Genomic DNA, 26,136 nt, shown 5'->3' on the forward strand with positions numbered 1-26,136 from the left:
ATCATATTGGTCTCAGTTGAGCTTTCTACAAATAATGGTGGAATAAATAAAAGACATGGTATTGTTGATAGCTAAAATGTGTGTGTGAATCAAAAGGACTGTCGCGAGCTTGGCACCTGAGACGAACGAACCAACGAAAAGGAATGTACAGATCAAAACCAGCTTTCGTTTATAGGACACCCTTTAAAACCAGACAGACCAGATGACTGGGCACAGACTGAGCCAAGCCCAGGACTAGCTTAGCCATAGTCAACAGACTACGACTACAGTCACCTGCTCATGGAGCAGACTTCCCCTCCTGATCTGACACAGACACACAGAGGACGGGTCGAGGAGGAGCAGGAAGAGAGAAAAAAACGAAATGCAGAACAACAGTGAAAAATACAGTTGTGTTTATTCGCAAATTAAAAAGCACAGATAATATTAGTAACACAGTAAAAATTATTGACAACAATTACAAGTCATTATCTTACAGATTCCTGGATATTAGTACCGTCTTAGCTGTTAATTAACCCTTTTATTATGAATCCTTTAAATGAACCAAGTTCCTCCGTGCACCAGTTGGCAGTGGGAGGCTGGAGGGAGCCATCTTGTGAACACAAATTAAGTAGATGTTTCAGCAGATAACCCTCCGTGTTTTTCAAATGACTGAACTACAGTATTTATATTATATATAGTATACCGGTACCCTGAAAATACTCCAGCACAGTATTTCGAGTATAATACATCCTCAAAATACTCCAGCACAGTATTCCGAGTATAACACATCCTCAAAATACTCCAACACAGTATTTTTCTAGTATAGTTCATCCTCAAAATACTCCAGTGCAGTATGTTTTGTATAGAACACCCTTAAAACACTCCAGAACAGGTTTCTAGTATAGTACACGTGTGTTGATGGATCTGAATCTGGGTTAGGGTTCCCTCAACTCAGCCACATTCTGGAGCGTGTCTTGCAGCCTATATCTAGCTTAATGCACATTAGATACAGGGTTGGAACATAAACATTACGTTGACATTATGTCTGGACGTTTGTACAAAAATATTGCAGTAAGAGCAGCTTTGTTATATAGTGGTAGAGGTCACTGCATCACAGGAGAGTGGGAGAGGTACTACTTTTACATTCACAATCACCATTTTCTAGATGAATCACTGTGAATATTGTGCTTTTATCTTGTGGCTATGACACCCTTTAAGCTGAACCTCAGGTACTAAACCTAACCTGGCCAGAACCAAGTACCTAACCTGGTCAAAAAGTCATAGTAACAATCAGAGCAGAAAGACCAGAATGTATGAGACATGAGAGAAGGAAGTGAAACTGAACTTAAGTGTTTAGTCTCGTAGTTACATTCTACAATAACACACTCTGACAGCACCATAGAAAAGTTGAAACCAGTGTAAAAAAAAATATATCGAAATGTGAACACTTATCTACTGGCATACCTCTTCTGGCACTTGTATTAACTAGTGGACAAGGCTAGAGCATGTAGCCAGTGTTAGCAAGACATCCCACTTAGTTTTCATAAAGAAACATCAAGGCATTTTCAAACCAATGTCATTCTGTCAGTCAAGTGCTTTATTTACATCACTTCACTGGGGAGACCGGTCTTGATTCTGTTTAGCTAATGCTCTGAACAGAGTGTTAGACAGTTAGTTGAAAGGACTGACACTAGAGCCAAGTCTCCCTCTTCCTCCACAAATTGTAAGGTTAATCAATTCCCAGCCATCTGTTCTCTTGCCTTTACCACCCCTGATTTATGGTCTGACATGGTACAGTCCTGTGCGGGGTCCATATGTCCGGACTAGACCATGGGAAGGCAAGGGAATCTGGAGAGGAAACTTGGGAGAGAGTGGAGCACATGTCAGGCTGCAAGCCAGTGGAGACTCACTGATCCAAGCTACAGTCCCTGTACCCCCATTACCCTGTTGCCCTCAGCCTTGTTTTAAAGACTGTGAGCACAGCTTCATGGGTCCACGTCTCCATAGTAACGGGTGGTTAGAGTACCTTTCCTTTGTATGTCAGTAGGACTCCATTCAGGAGTTCAGCTGTGAATATCCCCCATCTTCCTCCTCCTTGATCACCCCAGGGGTTTAGCAGTGGTACAGTCCGCTGAGCTGTGACAGCCAACCCCCCCCCCCCCCCGCCCCTGCTCGCTAGCTGGTACGGACCAACTCCTGTCGGAGCCAGCCGGGCAGGGACTGCCCCATCCTGTACAGCAGCTTGGACAACTCCATGTTGTGGTCCCTGTAGTAATCCTTGAGGAATGCCTGGGACTGGAGGAGGAGGGTGGGGGGGGAGGGATTCAGAAAGAATTATGAAAGGATTTGAATTCCCAACGAATGTACATTTTCATCTGTAAAGTCCCAGTGATCGTACCTCAGGGTCCATGTCAGGGTACAGGCGCCCCTTGCTCTTCCCCAGACACTTGGTCTTGCCCCCCTCCAGCAGCTGGCACCAGAAGCCCTTCTTGGGGTCAAACCTGTGGACAGGAAGTAAGGACAGTTACTTCCTGTAACAACGCCCTTTCCTGGACAAACACCGGTGTGAGGAGGAAGAGACTTTGAGGAAACACGTGGATTACAGGAGACTTACGCCAGGATCTTGTGGTAGTTAAGGGTGTTCTCCAGAGCTAGAAACTTCTGGATCTTGTCCATGACTGAGGCCGGCTCAGTCTTCAGCATTTGACCATCCAGAACCAGAAACTGGAGACAGACAGGGATATGGGGGTTTATGATAGACACAGAGACCCCTCTGGTCCATGACAGACATAGAGAGAGGGAGATAGAGAGTCCATGACAGACATATAGAGAGGGAGATAGAGAGTCCATGACAGACATAGAGAGAGGGAGATAGAGAGTCCATGACAGAAGTAGAGGGTACTTGACAGATACAGAGATGGACACACAGTTGGGTACCTGGCTGGAGTGGTAGTGAGACAGCCAGCGCTCCATGTGTGTGGCGTACCAACCCGGGACCAGACAGCGCCTCTGGAGGACACGCAGTTTCACAGGGGCATTGTGGGTAGCTGTGATGACCTCATGGAAGGCGTACTTCAGCGCCACTGGGTCGTTGTGAGCCCTCTGGTGCTATAGACAGAGAAAAGAACGAGAGAGGAGGAAAAAAGAGCGAGATATGAGGAGAGAGAGAGAGGGGGAGTAGAGTAAGAAATGAGGAAAGAGAGAGAAGAGGGGCGGAGAGAAAGAGGAACAGAGAAAGGAGGGGGTGAGAGCAAATAAGGAATTATGTGGAGCGAGAATCAGGATGTGTGACTGCTGCGCACATGGTTATGTGGCATACCTGGTACCAGGAGTATGCACGGTCGGCAGGGTTGATGAGGATGGTGATGATCTTGGCTTTGGGCAGGAGGGCAGCTGCCCGCTCGGCTGCCACCTCAGAGTCAAAGTAGTTTGCGCTCTTCTCAAAGTAGTAGTCTGAGCTGGCGTTGGACGGCAGAGGGAAGTACTCCATGTACCTGGAAGACACACACACACACACACACACACACTCATATTTATACACACACGCATAGATCAGATTGCCTGATTTGAGCTTCCCGTTTTATAAATATATAGTTGGTGTTCATGTGTGTGTGTGTAAACATACTGTATACATAGTACATGGGTGTCAGAAAGACAGCTGGTCTACACACCAGTCGATCCCTCGGTGGTAATTGTGTCCGTTGAAGAACTGGATCTCCTCAAAGGTCTCCTTGCTGGGGTAGTTACTGGTGAGGTCTGGGTGCATGCCCAGGAACAGGTACAGGGCAGTGGTGCCTGGGGAGACATCCATTCATTATTCATGATGAGAACATCAGAACTATGCTGCACATGATCACACTGAGTCATTAGACACTTCCTGAGCACCGGGGAAACAAGCCCATCCGTGACTGTTCTCAGTATTCACAGCCCCGGGTGGAACCTCCACCCTACCACACATCCCTGTAAACCAGTAGTAATACCAGAACCAGTACTAGTACCACTACCTAGCAGTAACCACTGTACAAGAAGCAGTACCCAGTAATAATCCCAGACAGTACTAATACCCCGGGATAGGGCCGGCTGGCAGGTAGTACCAGTTCAGGCCAGCAGGTGTCTCTCCTACCTGTCTTCTGGGGGCCGATGACAAGCAGCTTGGGGAAGCGGTCACAAATCTTCTCTTTGGACCAGATGTCCTTATGCCTTTTGTCCTCGCAAGGATCCTGTAGGCATCAGAGACTATTTACATACCATTCAGCCGTGTCCTTTACCATGTGCGGCTACTGTATAACAGCTACACCCGTCTATAGAACACATCACACAACTGCTTTTTCAACACGTATGATGACAGTTGACATTCCAGTGTGATGAACAGTGGTCAGTGTTGGTCCACACCTGCCAGAGGGGGTCTCTGTCCTGGGGGAAGAGGCTGAAGTACTTCTGAGCCAGCTGGATAGGGGCCAGGGTCTGCAGTCGCAGGTGTGTCCAGGTCTCGATGAAGGACACCAGCTTCTTAAAGGTGTACAGGCCCAGGCGGTCGTTACCATAGTTACTCAGGTGGGTCATGAAGATGCTGATCTGGTGGGGGATGGAATATTCATACGTTCATACTCTTGGTGAGTGTGTGTGTGTGTATTGTGTGTTTGTGTGTGTGTGTATTGTGTGTTAGAGTCACTTACAGGGTTGAGAAGGACAGTGAGGAACAGCTCTCCTCCATTGATGAGTTTATCCAGCTCGTTGGGACTACCTGGGTACTCCTTATAGAAGATGGTGTGTGTGAAGAGTCCACATGTCTGCCGAGGTAAAACCTGCCACACACACACACACACACACACACACACACAGTCAGCCCCACAGGTCTACTCTGGCGAGAACAGCCGATACCCCAGGCGTGAATCATGTATTTCACATTTAATAATATTCATATTATGCATCTGGTTTAGCCAGAGCAAACCTTTTATTCACTGAGTCTATATGGAAATTCCTGGAAATGCACACACAGCTAGATGTCTGGGGAACTGGATGGATCCCACGTGAGTGAGCTGAAAAAGACCCGAGTCTTTCTGAAGGACAAGAGAGAGCCCACGTAAACATCTCCTGATATCCTGCGTGGGAAAGTAAGAGAGGGAGGAAGGGAAAGAGGGGAGGAGGAGAGGAAGGAGGCCGAAAGAGAGGGTGTGAGTGTGTGTGTGTGTGTGTGTGTGAGTGCGTGTCTTACGCTCATGTCCCTGTGTATGAAGCCTCGTCGGTGGCGGGCAGGTTTGAGGTGGGGGTATTCCTCCGTGCTGGTCACCTTGATGCCCCACACCCTCCTCCAGGCATCGTACAGCTGCAGGTGCACAGGGTACACCCCCGAGTGGTGGGGGGCCACGGCATAGCCCATGGTGGTGGGGATCCCGTGCTCCTGGAGGGAGAGACAGGAAGAGAATGGAGGAAGTTCGCCAGAATCTTTTCATAAATCGGCATCATGGCCAGCACAGATAATTACCACCCACACACACTGCTAGGAGCTAACATAACAGGAAGCTAGCTTCGTAGCTACACAGTTACAAACCCCTCCCTCTTCACCTCCCCATTCTCTGCCCTCGCTCGGCCCTCTCTCTCTCCCTCACCCACCACGGCAAACTTCTTGTTGAGCAGCATCTGCTCGGCCAGGACCGTCTGGTTGTGGAAGAGGTGAGGCTGCATGTGGCTCCACATGTGAGGGAACCACCAGAACTCCTTCCCATAGGAGAGGAGGAGGTCGTCCCCCAGATCCTCCTCCTCTGTACCTGGAGGTGGAGGAGAGACGGACATGACGACCGGGGACGCAGGGATACACATGCAGGCAGGAAAGGCAGGCGGACAGCTCGCTCGCTCACCCGCATGGAAGAACTTCCCTGAGAAGCCCAGGTTGAAGGTGAAGTTGGGCACGTGGGTACGCAGCTCTCTCTGGGTCTCCAACAGAGCCTGGGGCGGGAGAGGAGGCAGGAGGAGAGGGTGAACAAGGTCTCTCACACACACACACACACACTAACACACACACACACACTAACACACACACACAGGCTTCCCACCTTGACGTCGTCCACCTTCATGCGTGTGCCCTCCTTGCCCACAAAGATGTCGTCTATGTCCACCAGCAGGTGGCGCTCCAGGGACATGGAGAGCCTCTTTCCTGTCAGGAAGGCCAGCGCGTCCACAAACACCAGCTTGTGCAGCCAGAAGTTGAGGTTGTTTCCAAACAGAACCCTCTGGATGCCATCATGCAGACCCAAGTCCTGCACCTGCAGACACACACACATTAACCTGTTAGCCTCTTAGACTAATCGTCCTCTACTGGGGCTCGTTGCGCTCGGTAGACCGAATCAAGTGCACCCAAAATCTTGGTGCCTGTGTGTGTGTGTGTCTCACCACGGAGGGCAGCAGCGCGGCTCCTAGCCCCAGCGACGGCACGCTGTCGGCAGACTGGGTCTTGGCCAGCAGGACGGGCAGGTATGTGGAGTGGTTGGACTGGAACACGGTCCAGTCGTCCCCGGGCAGCGGCCCTGGGAGGGGCTGGCCGGAGCGTGTGATGAAGAGCAGGGGGGAGCGGGGGTTGATGCTGCAGTCCTTCAGGCCCAGGTGGGAGTGCAGGTAGAGGGGGAAGCCCTTGAGCTGGGCGCTCAGCAGGCTGTTCTCATTGGCCTGCAGGAGAGGGAAGAGAGGCGGCTGAGTGAGGTGGGGCCGATTCTCACGTCTCAATCCCCGTGACGGCCACGGTAGCCGTCTGGAATCAGAGCTGAGTGTAGGTGGGTGTCTGAGAGGACAGGTTATAAAGTTAACATTCACACACAGCACCACGAGCACACACACACACACATACTCTCTCTCACACACACACACCACATTGATTAAAACCCCTCACTTTGCGCAGCGAGGCATGAGTACGCAGTGTTGCCGAGCACAGATACTGGATGTGAGCATCCCTGGTGTCAAATTGTGTCATTAAGATGCATATCCATCCCACCATCTCTCCATCTCTCCATCCCTCCATCCCACCATCTCTCCATCCCCCGCAAGCCTGCTTGTGAATCCCACTAGGTCTTCCCAGCCCACCCCTGCACCTCTCTCTCTCTCTCTCTCTCTCTCTCTCTCTCTCTCTCTCTCTCTCTCTCTCTCTCTCTCTCTCTCTCTCTCTCTCTCTCTCTCTCTCTCTCTCTCTCCTCTCTCTCCTCTCTCTCTCTTCTCTCTCTCTCTCTCTCTCTCTCTCTCTCTCTCCTCTCTCTCTCTCTCTCTCTCTCTCTCTCTCTCTCTCTCTCCTCTCTCTCTCTCTCTCTCTCTCTCTCTCTCTCTCTCTCTCTCCTCTCTCTCTCTCTCTCTCTCTCCTCTCTCTCTCTCTCTCTCTCTCTCTCTCCTGCACATTCTCTCCATCCCCCTGACACGGTTATGACAATCATGGGGGGGCAAGAGAGAGACAGAGGAGAGAGAGGTGGAAGAGAGACCGAAAGATTAGAGAGAGAAACAGAGCCATGCAGTGACAAAGACAGAGGAGGTGAGAGAGGAGAGGGTGAGAGAGAGAGGGGGGGGGTGGGTGAGAGAGAGAGTAGTGTGGTGTGCTTGACTCTGGCAGGTCTCTCTAACCTTGTGAATCTCATTCTCTTCACTGCAGACAGTGAAGCAAGAAAGAGGTATAGGAGATGAGGAAATAGAGTCTGCGTCCTAACCTCAGAGAGGCTACCGCAGCCTATTTGTGTGTGTGTGTCTTACCTTGAAGAACCCTATGATGCCGACTCCATACTCCACACAGTACTTGTCCAGAAGCTCTCGGTCAGGCATCCAGGTTCACGTACTTCAGGATGTTCTCGTAGATGACCAACGTGAACCTCCCTCGCTCCCCGTCCGTCAACGTGGGCATGTCCCCCTTACCGGGGGCGATCTCCGTCCGGTACCGGAACCTTCCGGACTCCAAGATGGCGACTATCTCCTGGCCCAGCTGGGAGTACTGGCTCTCTACGAACACCAGAACCACTAGGTCAGTCCTGGGCCCGGCTTGCCCCGCTTCCTCCGGCCCCTCCACCCCCCCCTCCACCCCGTCGTGGAAGGGGAGGAGCCTGGACAGGGTCACGGGGGGTTCCAGGGACGGCCCCTCTGCCCCGCCTCCAGCTGAGGCTCCAGTTCCCGCTTGACGCCATACAGGAAGTAGGCTGACACGAAGACGCTGAAGGCACAGAAGAGGAAGAGGAGGAGGAGAGACGTCTGGAGGGGCAGGAAGCGGACCAGCCGGCGCAGACGAGACACGCATCCCAGCATGATCCCACCCCGCCTAGCGACACGCCCCGCCTAGCAACACGCCACCTCTACGGTGTCTAGGGGCTGGGTGATTGGTTGAGCCAGATGAGTCTGTTCAGAGTCTAGGTAACGCAGGCTGGTGCTGGTGGTGTTGGCTCTCCCTCATGACGCTCGCCTGCTTATGTCACCATGTCACAGGCCTGAGGGGCTCAGCCAATGGGACACTCTACTGCCTACTCTACTTTAGGGGCAGGAACACGGGGACAGTTACTCCTGGAGAAGACAGCTGATTGGCTTGGTCACTTGTCCGTCAGCAGAACTTGCCAACCACATTAGTGGGTGATGTTGTCCACTTCTGGCTGCGGGGTGATTTCAGGGGAGAGTGATGTCATACAGGTGATGTCATAGCCCTGTTCTGGTCAGCTGACCTAGACAAAGAGAAAGAAACACATGAGAAAATAAAACAGCTGCCCCAGATTTCTAGTTTAGTCCAGCCTTAACTAAGCACAGCTCAGTAGCCCTGGCCTCTACTCTGCTCCTGGCCTCTACTCTGCTGCCCTGGCCTCTACTCTACTGCCCCTGCCTCTACTCTGCTGCCCTGGCCTCTAGTCTGTTATGCTCTTGTGTTTATAATGTGAATGTTGTGAGTGTGTGTCCTGCGCTTTGATCTTTGCTATGTTTTAATTTACACTCACTATGGAGACTGGTGAAGCCAAACACACATTTCCAGACATGGATAATAAAGTTTATCTATCCATCTGTCCTGGCCTTTGCTACTGCCTGCTGTGTAGGGAAGGAAAGGGAGAGAGAGCGAGAGCGGGAGAGAAAGAGAGAGCTAATTTAATTTGCCACACTGTCTCTAGCCACCCCATACCCTAACATAGTGCTCGAGGGCTAAAGAAATAGATTTGGAAACTTAAAAAGAATAAAAAATAAATGGAAAAATAGAGCGCTCAGAAGTGGGTGGTGGAGACAAAAGCTTGGGGGGGGGGTAGAAAGAAATGAGAACAGTGCTTGGAGGGTAGGAGAGGAGGGCAGGAGGAGGGAGGGAGAGGAGGGCAGGAGGAGGGAGGGAGAGGAGGGCAGGAGGAGGGCAGGAGGAGGGAGGGAAGGAGGGAGGTTTTCTATAGTCTGGATATCTACTTCATTATTATGATACACAAGCCAAGACGCCCGGCCTTCAAACACAGAGGTAGAGAGAACAGCTACAGCTGCCTTAACCACACCCAAACTCCCTACATCACCCTCCTGCTTCTCCTGTGTGTGTGTGTGTGTGTGTGTGTGTGTGTGTGTGTGTGTGTGTGTGTGTGTGTGTGTATGTGTCTGTGTGGAGGGAGTGTGTGTGAAGGGAGGATGTGTGTGTGTGTGTGGAGGGTCCAAGTACAACACAGGGTTGTAAAACTATCACCACCACCACAACACCACCACACACACATCCTCCCTCCACACACACACACACACACACACATAAACCACAGGGTAGACACTGGAGATATGGTCATGAGTCATGCTCTCGCTCTCATCTCTTTACAGTAGCAGTCAGCCAGCCAGTTAACTAACCAGCCAGCCCAGCATAACAGCCATCCAGACAGCCATCCAGCCAACGTAAATAGTCACTTTTCTTCAGCTTTGTCCTCCACATCTTAGCCACTAATCTCCTCAACGACGACGATCTGTCCACCAGACCGAAGACTTGTCCTGATGCCACCCATCATCAGACAGACACACACACACACACACACACACACAGCAGGATGGTCGCATGGCAGACGGACAGAGACAGACAGGAAGAAAGGTGTAGCTAGCAGACAGACAGGTGTAGCTGGTAGACACATAGGGCAGACAGACAAATATATAGGAAGACAGAGAGAGACAGATAGGAGGGCAGACAGACAGACAGACAGACAGACGGATATGGAGACAGACAGACTGCGCAGCAGGGATGAGGTCAAATCCATTACAGCTCGCTTCACTTCAGCTGTTCAGAGGAGGGAGCCCACACCATTTGTTGGGGCAATTTACTGAATTGAAATGAAGTTGACCCTAATGAAGTTGACCCTAACCCTTGCAGTGTGTGTGTGCCTTTGTGTGACATGGTGCATGTGTGTGTGGTATTGTGTGTGTGTGTGTGAAAGAGTGTGTGTGTGTGTGTGTGTGTGTGTGTGTGTGTGTGTGTGAGACAGGCTGGGAGATTCACATGTAGTAGTTCTGTAATTGTTTTTCACGGGGGCCACATGCCATGGTTCTGTGGAGGAAGGCTGGGAGACCAGATGCCTCGCTCCAGCCCACTGCTCTACTGCAGAGGAGTGTGTGTGTGTGTGTGTGCGTGTGAGAAAGGGGGGGGGGGGGTTGTATTGGAAAACAGATGCCACTGTGTGTGTAGTGTTTTGTTAAGTTAGAGCCTTGAACCAACCTTTCTCCGCACACACACTCAGACATCAAGTATAAGGTGATAAAGTGATGAAGGTGCATGTTTCAGTGTGAGTGCTCAGGCCTCACCCAGACCCCTCAGCTGCACTGGAAACACTCTCCTGCTTTGGACTACACAGAAACACCCTCATATGGGATTAGATCTGGCCTGTGTGTGTGTGTGTGTGTTAAACCTGGAGTGTGGGTGTACAGTGAGTGAAGTATGAGTTTGGCAGACAGCTGAGTAAGCAGTGGGCACCTGTCTCCCTGCCCTCTCGCCTGTCTGTCTCCCTGCCCTCTCGCCTGTCTGTCTCCCTGCCCTCTCGCCTGTCTGTCTCCCTGCCCTCTCGCCTGTCTGTCTCCCTGCCCTCTCGCCTGTCTGTCTCCCCGCCCTCTCGCCTGTCTCCCCGCCCTCTCGCCTGTCTCCCCGCCCTCTCGCCTGTCTCCCTGCCCTCTCGCCTGTCTGTCTCCCTGCCCTCTCGCCTGTCTGTCTCCCTGCCCTCTCGCCTGTCTGTCTCCCTGCCCTCTCGCCTGTCTGTCTCCCTGCCCTCTAGCCTTTCTGTCTCCCTGCCCTCTCGCCTGTCTGTCTCCCTGCCCTCTCGCCTGTCTGTCTCCCTGCCCTCTCGCCTGTCTGTCTCCCTGCCCTCTCGCCTGTCTGTCTCCCTGCCCTCTCGCCTGTCTCCCTGCCCTCTCGCCTGTCTCCCTGCCCTCTAGCCTGTCTGTCTCCCTGCCCTCTCGCCTGTCTCCCTGCCCTCTAGCCTGTCTGTCTCCCTGCCCTCTCGCCTGTCTCCCTGCCCTCTCGCCTGTCTCCCTGCCCTCTCGCCTGTCTCCCTGCCCTCTCGCCTGTCTCCCTGCCCTCTCGCCTGTTTCCCTGGAAACTCACCTGTCTCTCCATGAGAAGAACCACCAGCCTGCATCTTCGATCGCTGTTCACCATCTACACTCCCTTCCACAACTGTATCCCTCCCTCTCACTCTCCCTCCTCTAGACAATCAGTGCTAGCTATAACTAAGACATGGCTCTCCACTTCCCAGCAGCAAAAAATCACGTGTCATCTGATGAAACTTTAGAACCCCCCATTATCCGCCTGGCGACAGGAGCCTCTGGAATATATCATATTCCCGCCCCGGGGAGCAAGCACCTCGGAAACTTACCTCTGTCACCTTCCCCCACTCCCTCCGACCCCTTCTCCCTCCCTCCTCCTCCTTTCCCCTCACACCCATTTCCCTTCCAGTGGGGTCCGGGGCCGTATGATGGGCCAATCTACTCTACCCTGGGAGAAAGACATGGAGGTGTCAGGTTAGCCTTTCAACGCTACTGCTATCATATCTATGACCCCACCTCGCTCACACCCATTCCACTCTCTACGCTGAGGGCTATATAGCTACTACAGTGTCCTTAACCACCCAGCCACTCTCCAAGGGAACTATAAATCTGTGAGGTTAGTTTACAGCTTACAGTAGTTTACACAGCATACAGCTTTCGGGTGGGTATACAGACTCCAGGAAAAGATTTAAGGTAGGGTTAGAGACTACAGTATGAATCTGTGTGGTTAGTCTACACACTGAACCAGAAAGCTCTGAATGACTATACCTTTTAGTATACAGCAATGAGACAATCTCCACAGTATGAGTCACTGGCCAGGGGAATTATGACAGTGGAAAATCATTTCCCTGGGCCAGGGATAGGAGAGACCATGGCTAATCGTTCAGTAATCTGATCTGCCTGCATACTGTAGCGTTCAGCCTGGCCACCTCAAACAGCCAGCCAGCCTCGCAGCTTCAGACAGTTAACCTAAAACAGCAAGACAGGCAGCCTCGCAGTTTCAGATAGTTAACTTAAAACAGCAAGACAGGCAGCCTCGCAGCTTCAGACAGTTAACCTAAAACAGCAAGACAGGCAGCCTCGCAGTTTCAGACAGTTAACCTAAAACAGCAAGACAGGCAGCTTCGCAGTTTCAGATAGTTAACTTAAAACAGCAAGACAGGCAGCTGCGCAGTCTCCAACCGCCAGCTCGTCTTCCCACCTCAAACAGCCAGTCAGTCAGCATGTCAACCTCAAAGAGCCAGCCAGTCAGTCAGCATGTCATCCTCAAAGAGCCAGCCAGTCAGTCAGCATGTCAACCTCAAAGAGCCAGCCAGTCAGCACCACAGCCTCAAACTGCATTTTAACCAGGCAGGCAGGCACACATCAGGACAAGCCGGTGCCAACACTCTGCGTGGGCCTTGTCTCTATTCAACTCTCCAGGGTTTCCCGGGATTACAGATACTATCTGGCCAGCCGCTAATACTGCCTTCTGCTGTGACCGCATTCCAAATGTGTTTACTGGGCTTCTCGCTTACAGCCCGATAGCACTGGCTCAGACTGAAATGCTACACCGAATACTACTTAAAATGAACTGATTTTGTGGACAATTTCTAGCGAAAAATACTGGCTTGTTGGCTTGCCCATGTCCCAAAATAGCAAACAGCAAAATCTTAATCTTTCTCATTGCAAAGCTAAGCTACACACATACTCTTGAATAGAAATCTCCAGAGAGTATTCCTCATATATAATTTGTTTTAGCTGGGACACGTTCCAGTTAAGTGCGAAAGAGAGAGAGAGAGAGAGAGAGAGAGAGAGAGAGAGAGAGAGAGAGAGAGAGAGAGAGAGAGAGAGAGAGAGAGAGAGAGAGAGAAGCGGAAACAGGAGAAGAGGAGATGAGAGAGATGAGAAAAAGGAGAAAGTGGGGTCCGGTATTAGCCGAGGCTGATGTATTCTGTGAGAGAACGCTTGAGGGAGTTGTACAGCAGTTCAGAGCAAAGTTATGCTGGCCACAGGGGGTCAAGAGCCTGGGAGGATTGAAAAGCTGCCTAACTTCAGAGTCTGTCTGAAGAGAGTTACCCCCACACACTGAGCACTGCATTAAGGGGCACTGACATGGAAAAATACACTAGTTAGCGTGTTAGCGGGTCGTGAAGTTACCCAAGATAAAGACAGTGTGTAACATATCAGGCCGGTGTAGGTTACAGAAGGACAGACATCACTATGTTCTTTCTCCTCAAAATGTAGGCTATTAGTATACAGTTCTAATAACTTCTCCCATTGTTGTAATGTAATATGTTCCTGTCTATAGGCCTATCACATGCCAGTTTTTACAACATACAGCAAGAAGATAAGACTGTCACTAGGTTACCACTGTTGTCAAAGCCCCATTCATCTCAACTTTTAATGTAAAGTCACTGTAGACATCTGAATGTCAGGATTCAAGCCATGGAGTTACGTTTAGTCTCACAGCAATCAGAACAGAACAGTCGGATTGAACATCAGAACAGCCAGACAGCAGTTGGCACGTCCTGACAGAACACAACAACAACAGCGCATTCCAGAATATACTGTACACGACTGCTATTCCCCCAGTTCTAATCTAATCTCCCAATAAAATGTTTCTAATGCTCGCCACGTTCCAAATGCATATGCAAGTATGACATATACATTTTACAGGCCATATAAAAACTAAATATTCAAAATGGGAAGCAAGAGCCATATAACAGATCTGAAGAGTACAAGCATGGGTTGATCTCTCTCCCTCACACACACACACACACACACGCACACACACACACACACACCTAGACCTGAGGCTGTAGGGCCTACATTTCAGGCAGGTTGGGACGGCTCAGTGTGTGCTGATGGCAGTCTAATGTTTATTCAGTGTCTGATTTGTTCTGGTGGAACCTACATTCAAACCAGTCATACAGAGAGACTATCCAAAAACACAGTCCACAGGCTACTGATGGGATAATAGTTGAGATCTTGCACCAGTGTGGAGTGAATGCTTTTCTGTGTTAAATCCTGCTTAAAAACTCAGTGTAAATAACTGTCATTGTGGATGTAATTCTATATTATTAAGTCGACATCTGTGAGAATTTACTATTTGTCTCTTTAATGGGTTGTATGTTAATTTCGGTGTCCTGCAACATTTTAATGGTAGACAACCTAGAGTTTACCCCGCGGTGGCCCTTTAATGCGTACAATATTTAAACTAGGCATATGACCGGCTACTAAGTTACAATAACAACTTTCTTGTTCTCTTGCGTTAAGTTGTGTCACGGGGTCTCACTGTAAAACCTGGAATTCCGACACCCAAGTCATTCTGAACCAAAACTTCAGGATGGTTCATGATAATAGCCTGGCGCTACCACAATCGGCGAACGAAAACCTGCACAGGCATTCAACTATTTCTCCGGGCTTGGTTTTCAATCCAGAGGACATTCAGGCCAGAATTGTGGCCGCATTCTTCGCTAGTACCAAGTCGAATAGTGAATGTTCCGAGGAACGATCAACTGGAAACCACAGTGTCGTAGGCTATTGATAACGAAGCAAAAATCGAGCGCATAAATATATATCGTGTTACTTACCTTCTGAAAATTAGGCTTAGCGAAACAGTTACAGGCGGCTGGTTGACTGAGTGCCTAGATTCCGTGCACACCCGGCGCCCTTCTCCTCGTTTCTCCAGGGGCTCAGTTTTCAAACGGCATAGCGGAGTGGTCTGTCCGTGGTTGGTGGTAAGAATGTCCCCCCTCTCGGCAGCTCTATTCAACGCTGTCAGAGAATGGTCGATAGGTGGCGCCAAAATATTTTTTATTGACAGGCAGCGAATGTCAATAACTATGGTGACAACTTTATTATAATTTGTGTGAGAAAATCTATTCATTAAACTGGTCATTTATCAGAAGGTCGTGTAAACCATAAAATAAAAGACTTCTATAACGCAGTCTAGGTGTTTACGCAGGTGTGTACCCCCCCCCCCCCCACACACACACACACACACACACACACACACAAAATAAACACAACAGTTAAGAGGGGAAAGAGAATGAGAATGAATAAAAAGCAAATAAGACTAACCCATTTCACAGAAAGGACCCTAACCATAAATTATTTTGCTCTCCAACATTGTCGCCAAATCCAGCGTTGTACCTGTAGGCCTACATGTGTTCTGAGTCTACAAAGGAGGATAGCAAGCAAAATATGCAACTTCTTCCCTCTCATGCCCACAGAGAGAAAGTGATCGTTAACAGTCTGTTCAGGTAATAATTAAACCTGTGTATTGATGTGCTAGTAGTTAGGCCGTCAGGAGTCTGGCCTGTCCCGTTCAAGCTGTTGTGGGCTCTGTAATCCATGTCTGTGGCCTTAACACTGCCAGCTCAACAGCCTTAAATAAACACACGGGGTTTATGTCTCCATTAGTGCAGATCCCTAATCTGAGACATCCTTCACCTGCTAACCCACTACAGTGCTCACTGGAAAGAGCTTTAGCGACAGAGCAAATCCACATACAAATGGATGCACTGCTTTTGCTGTCTGTCACACACCTACTAACACACAGACATTATATTGTTTAGACTACAGTGACATGTTTTAATTAAACTGTTAAATTAAACGCAACCTTCTGGAAACGTTAAAACTGCAACTGAAATTGTTGAGGTGATTAGCCGTCAAATTGTCATAGAGAGAAAATATAGAGCAGTACCTCATGCAATATAAACTGTTGGACAGAGTTTGTGAATAGGAATGTACTGTTCACTCGAGGTGACACACCACCAGGGAGTTTCTCCGATGGTCAACCGGAAAGCAGCATACGAGTTCCTTAAACTTGCATTGCATTTTGGGAGTTGAGTTCTTTGTTGGCACCCTGCACTACTTGCCAAGATGGCAACGTCTTTAGGAGCGAACACCTACAACAGACAGAATTGGGAAGACGCGGTATGTATCAGAACTGTTCAGGGATACTATATAGTCGAAAAGTAACTATAAGATAATTTGCTAAAATACAGGTGGATTAAATTCCATCGACTGTTTAGCGAACGATGAATTGAAAGATATGCATATATGGTGCTAGGCTAATGCTAGTTAGCTTGCCAACTAAGCGTATATAGCATGGTTGATTTTGTGTTAAATAAATTACATCTGTTCCTAGATAGCATACATTTGGCGTGTCAGTTGAAACAAATATGAAACTGTTCCTAATTTATAACATACCGAAATTATCCAAGCGGTTCTTTCCTTTCTATTTTCCGCGCAGTGTGCCCGTTCGCTAGCTAGATATCACTAGCCTAGATGCTTTAAAACGAGTGATCTGTCTCGAACGCATTAGCCAATGCTAGCTAGCTAGCGGTATTTTTTTGCTTTCCCCAGTGTCTCCGTCCTGTTCCCAAATTAATCTTTTCCATTCGAAATTCGATAAACACATGTCGTCAATGTACCTGTTATTGAAATCCTGCTATGCTGAGGACAAGCACATATTTGGAAGCGACTTATGTCTGCCCCCTTTAGCAATACTAGGACTTCTTAGTTGGCTTTTCTACTCTGCCCAGGTGGAACTACTGAAACTGAAACCACACTTTAGTGTTGCCGTGTTTTTGGCCCTAGCGACTGATGACCAGTGAAATTACAACTTTGTGTGTATATGCTGTTTATATGTTTGTACATGCGCAATTGCGTTGTTTGATACATTAAAATTCTCCATTTAATTTATGTCTCCTTCCAGGACTTCCCAATCCTGTGTCAGACATGTTTGGGAGATAACCCTTATGTCCGTATGGTGAGTATTCAACTCAGTCAGCTATCCTATCAATGAAGGCCTGATAATTGCATGTAGAATTGAAAATCGATGAGTTTGAGTAGGACCCCCATGGTTCACATCAATGCTTCAAATTAATGCATTTATTTCATTCACAGACTAAAGAGAAGTATGGAAAAGAATGCAAGGTATCATACTGTTCGGTTATCCCAATTAAAAATTATATTTAAATTCAAAATGCAAAACTTTTATTGTCTATCAAATCACCACTGCAGAGATTGTGTGTCATGTCTATGTGGTAACAGTCTGCCTGTACCTGTTTCAGATCTGTGCCAGGCCTTTCACAGTGTTCCGCTGGTGTCCTGGCGTCCGCATGCGCTTCAAGAAGACAGAGGTGTGTCAGACATGCAGCAAGATGAAGAACGTGTGTCAGACCTGCCTGCTGGACCTGGAGTATGGTGAGGCTTTCTCCTTTCATTTCTCTCTCTCTCTCGGCCCCTCTTTTTTCTGGGTGTCTCAGTCGGTGTGTGTCTCTGTGCTCTGCAGGCCTGCCGATCCAAGTCAGGGACACAGGGCTCTCTGTCAAGGATGACGTGCCCAAGTCTGATGTCAACAAAGAGTACTACACTCAGAACATGGAGAGAGAGGTATGCACAGCCGACTATGACCAAGATGGCCATTCTCGTATGCGTGTGTCTTATAATTCTTACATTTAGTCATTTAGCAGATGCTCTTACCCAGAGCGACTTACAGTAAGTACAGGGACATTCCACTCCAGGCAAGTAGGGTGGAGTGCCTTGCCCAAGGACACAACGTTATTTGGCACGGCTGGCAATCGACATCCTTCTGGTTGGACCGGCAACCTCCTGATTATTAGCCCGATTCCCTAACCGCTAAGCCACCTGACTCCCTTTGTGTGTGTGTTGCTGTCCCCCAGATAGCTAACTCAGATGGCACCCGGCCCGTGGGTTTGCTGGGAAAAGCCCCCAGCTCCAGTGACATGCTGTTGAAGCTGGCCAGGACAACACCCTACTACAAGAGGAACCGGCCACACATCTGCTCCTTCTGGGTGAAGGGCGAGTGTAAGAGAGGCGAGGAGTGCCCCTACAGGTGAGGAGGTCCCAGGGCCTGATGGACACGCGTGTTACATAGCACTTGCATGTTGTCACCATATTGACACAGTCATAGCGGTAGGACACGGGTCCCCTTGAATGTTGTAAATGAGACCGTGAGTGGTTATGCAGGTTATAGAAAAGCTGATTTCCAATCGCACTGAACTCAGCTGAGGGGTGGGAGCATAAATGCAGTGACCAGGAACTGGGACTTGGTGGTGCTGTTGCAAAAGGAATCTTCTTCCTCACCCATACGGAACAGCAGCTGCTTGTGCTCTGCACCCCATGTCCTCATGACTACTCACTTATCGACTCACTCTCTCGCTCTCCCCAGACACGAGAAGCCCACCGACCCCGACGACCCCCTGGCCGACCAGAACATCAAGGACCGTTACTATGGCATCAACGACCCGGTGGCAGACAAGCTGCTGAAGAGGGCATCCACCATGCCTCGTCTGGACCCCCCAGAGGACAAGACCATCACCACCCTCTACGTGGGGGGTCTGGGAGATACCATCACAGACTCTGAGCTCAGGTAGGGGCGGTTGCCTAGTCTACTAAACGGGCAAATAAACAAAGCCATTTATTTTTGAATTACTTATCTGATTAGTAAGAATGCTATGGAACCTTTTATCTTAGGTCTTCAGATCCTTCTTGTGAAAATGTTGTCTTGTTTAACTTGTAATATTTGTGTGTGTGCCTCAGGAACCACTTCTACCAGTTTGGGGAGATCAGGACCAGCACCATCGTCCAGAGGCAGCAGTGCGCCTTCATCCAGTTCGCCACGCGCCAGGCGGCTGAGATGGCCGCTGAGAAGTCCTTCAACAAGCTCATCATCAACGGCCGCAGACTCACCGTCAAGTGGGGCAGGTGAGAGGTCGCTGGTCAGGATGTGACCTGGAAGGACTGTATGTAAATGCTGCAGTGTCAGTGAGAGCGCCCCCCGCAGGCTGTTCAGCCCTGGTGCTGGTGAGAGGGGCAGGTCCTGTAGCATCCTGCCACTACATGCATGTCTCTGTCACGTCCCTGCAGGTCCCAGGCAGCTCGAGGGAAGGAGGCCATCAAGGACGGCGTCAGTGAGATGGGCACCAGACTGGACCCTGTGCCTGGATTACCTGGAGGTGTGTGTCTGCCTCTGTGTGTCTGCCTGTGTCTACGTGTGTGTGTGTGTCTGCCTCTGTGTGTGTGTATGTGTGTGCATACAGATCTTCAATGTGACTGTCTAACTCTGACCCTCCTCCTCCCCCCAGCACTGCCCCCACCTCCAGCCATGGATGAGGAGGCCCCCACCAACTACTTCAACCTGGACCCTGGCTCCTCCCCTGGGGGGCTAAACATCTCTCTGCCCCCTCCCCCCGGCATCAACCCCCCTCCTCCAGGTACGCAGCCTATCCTGGCTGTCTTGACGGTAGTGTCAGTGCCTCGTTTGGAATATCATTTTAAATGTAACCTCCTTCCCTCCTCCAGGGTTTGGCCCCCCGATGTTCCATCCCATGGGCCCCCCACCGCCGCCCCCCATGGGCCTTCGTCCCCCTGGACACATCCACTACCCTTCCCAGGATCCCCAGCGCATGGGCGCGCACGCGGCCCATGGCACCCGGCACAACGACTAGTTACCACGACGACGTGTCATTAAGGGTTGGAAGGCGACCTGTGTGTGGCGGAGCAAGGATGATGTCATGGGCCAGGGAGGCGGAGCTACGGAGGGTTCCATGTTAAGAGAGGTGCTACTGGAGGTCTGGAGGCTTAGCTGTCATTCTGCCTGCAAGTCTGGTGCTTCCAGACCATAGAGTTTGATCTCCACGACGACGCCCTGTTCTGTTGTTGTCCACGCATCACTGGCTGGCACACTTGCAGCAACGATTTCTCCACCTCCGGCGGCCATCTTCAGGTTATATTGGCTTCCAAAATGGCCATCCAGAGTAGTCTGTCCTACTCACTCATTCTGACAGTACAACATAAGCCACACAGTTACAGAAAATTTAACTGTACCATTACTTTTCCCCTTGAGTTATTTTACCACCAAAAGATAATTTTTATGACCTTTTAAGAGCTTTTGTAAGGAACCATGTATGTAAGAACTAGGGTTAGTGTAAAGCTTTGTGTAATGTAAGAATGAGACACTGTTTCAATGTGTGCAGAGTGGATCTCTACGAACGTTATGTATTTGCTTGGAATTTTTATACCATGTTAGTTTACCAACAGATGGCGATTTTCAGTTTATTTGTTAACTTTCTGCTCATATGTTCTCCTTATTCCATTAAATCTCTTTTCATTTCAACATTCTTCCTCGTTTCCCCTCGTTCATTCGTCCTGACGTCAGTTAGGGATCACATCACACTGGCTCTCATTCAGAGAGGGGTTAAAGGGGACACAGTCAGACAGGTGGGAGGGAGGATGGCATGGTCTCAGCGCTGTGGACTGCTTCCTCACGCAGACCCCCCCACAACACCGTCTCCTCATGGCCGTGGCAGTCTCATGTTGGGAGGGGGGGTCATCTGGGGTGGGGGGGTGGGGGAGTGGCTTAAGGCTTCAGTCTCTCAGCCTGCAGGCTCACAAAGGTCACAGGCAGATACTAGGCGGTGGTGAAAGGTCATGGGGCCATCACAAGTCGCTGGACTCGGGGGAGTACTGTCCTCCCCAGCCGCGGGGCGCCCTGTTGAAGTTGGGCCTCCTGATCAGGTGTTCCAGGGTCGTGCTGGGAAGATTCTGGTTTTCCGACGCCTCAAACCCGACCACAGGGATAACTCTCCTGCTGGCCATGGGACCTCCGAACGGAATCGCAGCTCTGGCAGAGGAAGGGAGGGAGAGGATGGTTACTGAAGTGAGAGAATAAGATGTTTAAGTATATCCAGCCTTGCATAACCCATTGGTATCAGGTGTGCGACACTCAGCTAGCCAGCGGTCACTCGATACCCCATCGTGTCGACATGACCCCTCACCTCTTTAATCCTCCTATCAGCGGATCTCCCTTGGGATCTAAAGCCTCACACTTATCAGTTTAGTTACCGAAATCCTTCATTAACTTCACAGTTGTGCAGATGAGATTGGAACCTGATCTAGGAGTCTGGCACAGTGACAGGCAGAACAGGGTCAATAGGATGTTGCTGCAAGAGCAATATGTCTGGGCTGTATATAAAGTAATTAAATGTAGACGAATGCGTTAGTGACCTCAGACAGGGCCAAACAACCCCCTCCCCGTTCGAGAGATGTGCTGGATGAGATGACGTCTACAGGCTGCTCGGAAGCCTACGCAAAGTGTAAACCGATAGTCAGTTCGCAGCGTCTTAGTTAGTTTGACAGGTTGCTAATGAGGTTGTGACACTGCCCAAGTTTAGTTTTTGTTCCTTAAGTTCCACATACACCATGACACCATAGAGCGAGGGCTACGGACAGACGATCTACTTTGTGCGTAACTCGTCTTGGAAGAGACTGGACGGAATGCAGACCCCCTAGCAATCGTCTCACAAGATACCGCGGGTTCAAATAGCTCTCTCACAACGCGCAGTCAGCGCCATGAGGTCTAACGAAATGGAAACATGAACATCTGCCAGAACCGGCGGGAAGGCTAATTCAAGAAATAGTTGTGATATTAATTTGATATCTGGGCTGGGTCGTCCACGTCTCTATTTGCACTACATAGACAATGTCGGTGTCAAAATGTTCGTCTTGGTCACGATTGCGTTACTTGTATTGGTTTTACGTTCCATTGCACGGTTTCGGAGAATACAACGTTTTTGTGACAAAAAGTGCCTTGAATACTAGCTAGTAGGCTATGCCAGCCACTTCAGTGCTAGCCCATACGTCACAACGTCAGCCTTTAAAAAAAATATTTGTTCAACCTTTCAAAACCTTTTTTTTCACTCATGAAGTGAAAGGGGAGTTGACAGGAGAATAAGAATCCTAGAGAAGAATACAATAGAGTACAGTAGAGTCCTCATCAAGTACAGATATGTGGATGTGAGTTTTCAGTCGTATGAATGTGTATGTGTTTCATGTTTGTGTAAGGACAGTCTGAATGAATTCCTCAATGGCCCCTCAATATCTGTTCAACTTACCAGGGTCAGGTTTGAATCAAAGAGCAAAACAGAGAACAGCTGGCTTCTCCTCTAGACTGCCTTAATTCTTAAATAATAAGTATGTATTCTTATATAAAATATACAGAAATATCAGTTGTAAAAAAGTTAAAAAACTGACCCATCTGCAGGCACACACACCCTCTCTAGTTGTCATTTCCCTTTTCCAAGACAATTTGGAAGTATTTTATAGACACAAGCTTAAGTACTCAGGTAGTTGTTGTCTGGAGTCGGAGGCCAGGCTACAGCATGTCAGGGTCTAGAGAAGAGGCCCCTGCCGTTCTTACCTGTTGAAGCAGCGGTAGTTGGCAGGTTGGAGCGTCTGGGGGGGCTGGGGCAGCTGAGCGCTGAGGGCGTCCAGCCTCTGCTGGTGCCCCCCTAGGGCTTCCCTCCAGGGGGAGCAGTAGGACTTGGGGATCACCGTCATGTTGAACTTCTCCTTGGGGATTTCCTTCAGGGGACCACCATAGCCTGGAGGGGAGAGTGAGAATGCAGACCCTCAACCCCCAGGGAGGAGACAGGAAATGAAGTCAGTCAAGTGAAAGGTATTCACAGTTAGACCTACCTGGGGCAAGGAAGGCCGGGGAGCCCTTCAGGGCCACAGTCTTCTGCAGAGTGGTGACCAGACTGTGCTTTCCATGGATGGGGTACGTCTGGTTCTCCTTCCCAGGCTCAGGCTGGGGGGAGAACTGGGGAGGCTGGGGCTCTGGAAACCCCTGGAGAGATTAGATCAGGATCAGATACTAAACTGTAATATGCTTATTGGTGCCCCATCTATAGGATGTAACGTGGATATTGATGAAGGATTGGTGATTCAGGTGTACAGTATTAATGGTCAGATACGTTCGGCGTACATGCGTGCAGCGTTTGTGTGTCTTACGTTGCTGCTGTATGTGTCGTTGACGGGGTTCTCCAGAGTGAACATCTCCACCCTCTTCTGCCTCTCCTGGAACATGCGAGAGCCCCGATTGGAGGGCAGGTTCAGTTCCTCCATCATCAGATCCTTGGGAACACTGATCTTCTTCCCCAGGTTCAGTCTATCTGAAACAGAACGCACAGAAGTTCATACCTTCTGAGAGAGAACACTGAGGTCCAGACCTTCTGAGACAGAACACTGAGGTTCAGACCTTCTATGACAGAACACTGAGGTCCAGACCTTCTGAGACAGAACACTGAGTTTCAGACCTTCTATGACAGAACACTGAGGTCCAGACCTTCTGAGACAGAACACTGAGGTTCAGAAGGGGTTTGGGGTAAACTTTGACATAGGGTAGAGTAAAAGGAGAAGGCTGTGTTTGTTGTGGGCCAGAGTGGGTAACTGAGGAGGGTAAATATAAACACATGACTTCAGCGAGGAGCTGTAAAGAAGCCCCCTGTCTGCTTTAATGTGGAAGGGTATTCCAGGCATGTGCCAGCTGGTGGTTCTGGAGGGACAGGAGCTGCTGTCTGGTGATGCCATGTGATGTGTCCTCCTAGGGTCACATTATGCTGAGTCCTGAGGTCAACTCTGGCTGGACTAGCGGAAAACACACAAATCTGTGGAATGTCTCAAACAGAATGTTTGGCTCTCCCCCCCCCCCCCCTCTCTCTCCCCCCCCTCTCTCTCTCCCCCCCCCTCTCTCTCTCTACCCCCCCCCTCTCTCTCTCTCTACCCCCCCCTCTCTCTCTCTCTCTCTCTCTCTCTCTCTCTCTCTCTCTCTCTCTCTCTCTCTCTCTACCCCCCCCTCTCTCTCTCTCCCCCCCTCTCTCTCTCTCTCTCTCCCCCATCTCTCTCTCTCTACCCCCCTCTCTCTCTCCCCCCCCCCTCTCTCTCCCCCCCCTCTCTCTCTCTCTCTCCCCCCCTCTCTGTCTCTTTCTCTGTCAGTTTGTATTTCTCTCATGATCTTCCTATCTATATCTGTCCATATTTCGATGTCTCTCTCGGGTTTATATGTAAGGGACAAATAAAGGTGTGTTAAAACTCTCTCTCAGGTTGAGTCCCAGGTGTGCTGTGGGCCTCACCTCCCCGGACCTCTCTGCTCAGAGCCTGAGCTTGCTGCATCCTCTGCTTGGCCAGGTCATCACATCCAGACAACATATTCATCATCCTGCCTGCAGGTACAGGGGAACATTGCAGTAGGCTTACTGTACATAAGGAATCCAAATACGTTCAGCTCACAACAGACATATGAGCAGATCACAGATTTGAGATGGTCTCCTTGTAGCTGGGTGACTGACAGGTCTACATCAGTCTCAGACACATCAACATCACATCATATTCATGTTCTTCAGCTACTTGTCTGGGAAGTTGTCTGCACTGCAAAGACCAGCCCTAACCCAAATAAATGCTAGCATACAGTTCCTCAGCTTACAGCTCTCTGCAGCTTCCACACTCTACAACATTTTCACCCTCATGCTGTTGTCAGCTTAGACATACCTGTCTGTCCTATCTCCTGGAGATGTGGGTCTGGGTCAGGAGCACTGTGTGTGTGGTGTATCCTTTGGCTGTTATCCTCCTTTGCTGAGAGGGGACAGTGAGTAGACCCTGGTGCTTACCTCACTGGGTTATTTTAGCAAAAGGGGGGAGGGGAGATATCCTTAACCCTCCCCAGATAATAAAAATCTGATCCCCTTGGAGTCTGTGTGTGTGTGTGTGTGTGTGCGTGACAAGATGTTTGGCCTCTGTTTCTGAGGGCTCAGTGTCACTGTCTGGACTGAGTCAGCAGCTGTGGCTTTCTGACCACGCACACACACACGCTCACGCACGCACACACACACGCTCACACACACACATACGTTGAGATGGTATCTGCCCGCCTGTTTCTCACACACTGGTACCAGAGTCCCAGCAGTCGGGATCAGCATGATGAGGTCATTAGGTTGTGGGCGAAGTAACGGGTCAAGGTTCAAGGGTCATCTGTTCTATTTTACAGCGTGTGGGATGCTTGGCCGCTTAGTCAGAGACCAAAACTGCTGTCAGAGCCTCCAGTGTTATCCAGGATCTCCATATCAGCTCCCTCATGGTGGGCGGTATGACTAACAATGGCGACCAGAGACATTTGGCCGTAGTCCATTCTGAGCTCTTTATTCTGTTTCCGGCCTGTCATTTCTCAGTGTTTGTGTGTATTTCTTGAGTTAACCTTATTTTCTTTAGTAACTGTTAATGTAATGTGTGAACCTGTCTTCAATGCACCCATTAGTAGACAGGGTATTCTGAGAAAAGTAGAATGAGTCCATGAGACTGCAATTAGGTCTCTCTTGTCAGACACAAAATAAATAATCTATGGAGAACACTGGAGCTCTGACACGAGCGTCCATTATCCATCCTTCCCTCCATCCCGGCAGAGGGATGTCATTGATCTTGTATTGACCTTCCCTGCAGCTAGAAATACTGGGGAACACACTGGCTTAGATGCTTGGGGTAGATAGTACGATTTACCAGCACAGTGGGTATAACCGTGTCGAGCCATCACAGAAGGAGCCCAGGTTGTAGTTTATGATCACCACCCCCTCCAGAACCAGAACGTCCTTGATTGGTGTCAGCTGTGTGTGAAGCTGAGCGGGGCTGAGGGCCCCTGAGCAGACAGGTCGACTCACTGCTGCAGGGGACAGGTGACAGCAGGACAATGGAGTCTGGAATGAGGAGGTGACAGGAGGCCCCAGGGAGGAGGCTGGCCGGGCGGGGACATCCAACACAGGAGCCCTGGTTTATAAGTGCCTGACTGGGAGATCTGCAGATGAAACGTCTGACTGGCTGGAGGCTCACCAC

At 49.8% G+C, this 26,136-nt stretch overlaps 3 protein-coding genes across 3 annotated transcripts; 1 reads left to right on the forward strand and 2 right to left on the reverse strand.

Annotated features, from left to right (window-relative positions):
• Positions 1 to 377: 377 nt before the first annotated feature.
• Positions 378 to 15,209, reverse strand: ndst1a (N-deacetylase/N-sulfotransferase (heparan glucosaminyl) 1a). The gene is given in 18 exon segments (XM_062476246.1): positions 378 to 2,274; positions 2,378 to 2,480; positions 2,594 to 2,703; positions 2,917 to 3,087; positions 3,299 to 3,473; positions 3,651 to 3,774; positions 4,103 to 4,199; positions 4,372 to 4,554; positions 4,656 to 4,784; positions 5,195 to 5,380; positions 5,593 to 5,747; positions 5,838 to 5,925; positions 6,033 to 6,242; positions 6,370 to 6,642; positions 7,705 to 7,768; positions 7,770 to 8,100; positions 8,103 to 8,654; positions 15,036 to 15,209. Coding segments are annotated over 17 exon segments (2,664 nt in total). The 5' UTR covers positions 8,248 to 8,654; positions 15,036 to 15,209; the 3' UTR covers positions 378 to 2,154.
• A 1,020-nt stretch (positions 15,210 to 16,229) lies between these two features.
• On the forward strand, positions 16,230 to 20,598 carry rbm22 (RNA binding motif protein 22). Its single transcript, XM_062476403.1, has 11 exons — positions 16,230 to 16,383; positions 17,168 to 17,221; positions 17,359 to 17,388; positions 17,526 to 17,658; positions 17,747 to 17,847; positions 18,138 to 18,310; positions 18,647 to 18,847; positions 19,018 to 19,182; positions 19,345 to 19,433; positions 19,563 to 19,691; positions 19,780 to 20,598. Exons 1-11 carry the CDS (start codon positions 16,330 to 16,332, stop codon positions 19,923 to 19,925), a joined length of 1,275 nt encoding a protein of 424 aa, XP_062332387.1. The 5' UTR covers positions 16,230 to 16,329; the 3' UTR covers positions 19,926 to 20,598.
• On the reverse strand, positions 20,519 to 24,918 carry LOC134032433 (myozenin-2-like). The gene is made up of 6 exons (XM_062476404.1): positions 24,805 to 24,918; positions 24,390 to 24,479; positions 23,269 to 23,429; positions 22,954 to 23,104; positions 22,676 to 22,859; positions 20,519 to 21,100 (listed from the first exon to the last, which is right to left on the reverse strand). Exons 2-6 carry the CDS (start codon positions 24,472 to 24,474, stop codon positions 20,917 to 20,919), a joined length of 765 nt encoding a protein of 254 aa, XP_062332388.1. The 5' UTR covers positions 24,475 to 24,479; positions 24,805 to 24,918; the 3' UTR covers positions 20,519 to 20,916.
• Positions 24,919 to 26,136: the final 1,218 nt, after the last annotated feature.

This window comes from Osmerus eperlanus, chromosome 13 (assembly GCF_963692335.1).
Source record: "Osmerus eperlanus chromosome 13, fOsmEpe2.1, whole genome shotgun sequence".
Taxonomy (NCBI): Eukaryota; Metazoa; Chordata; class Actinopteri; order Osmeriformes; family Osmeridae; genus Osmerus; species Osmerus eperlanus.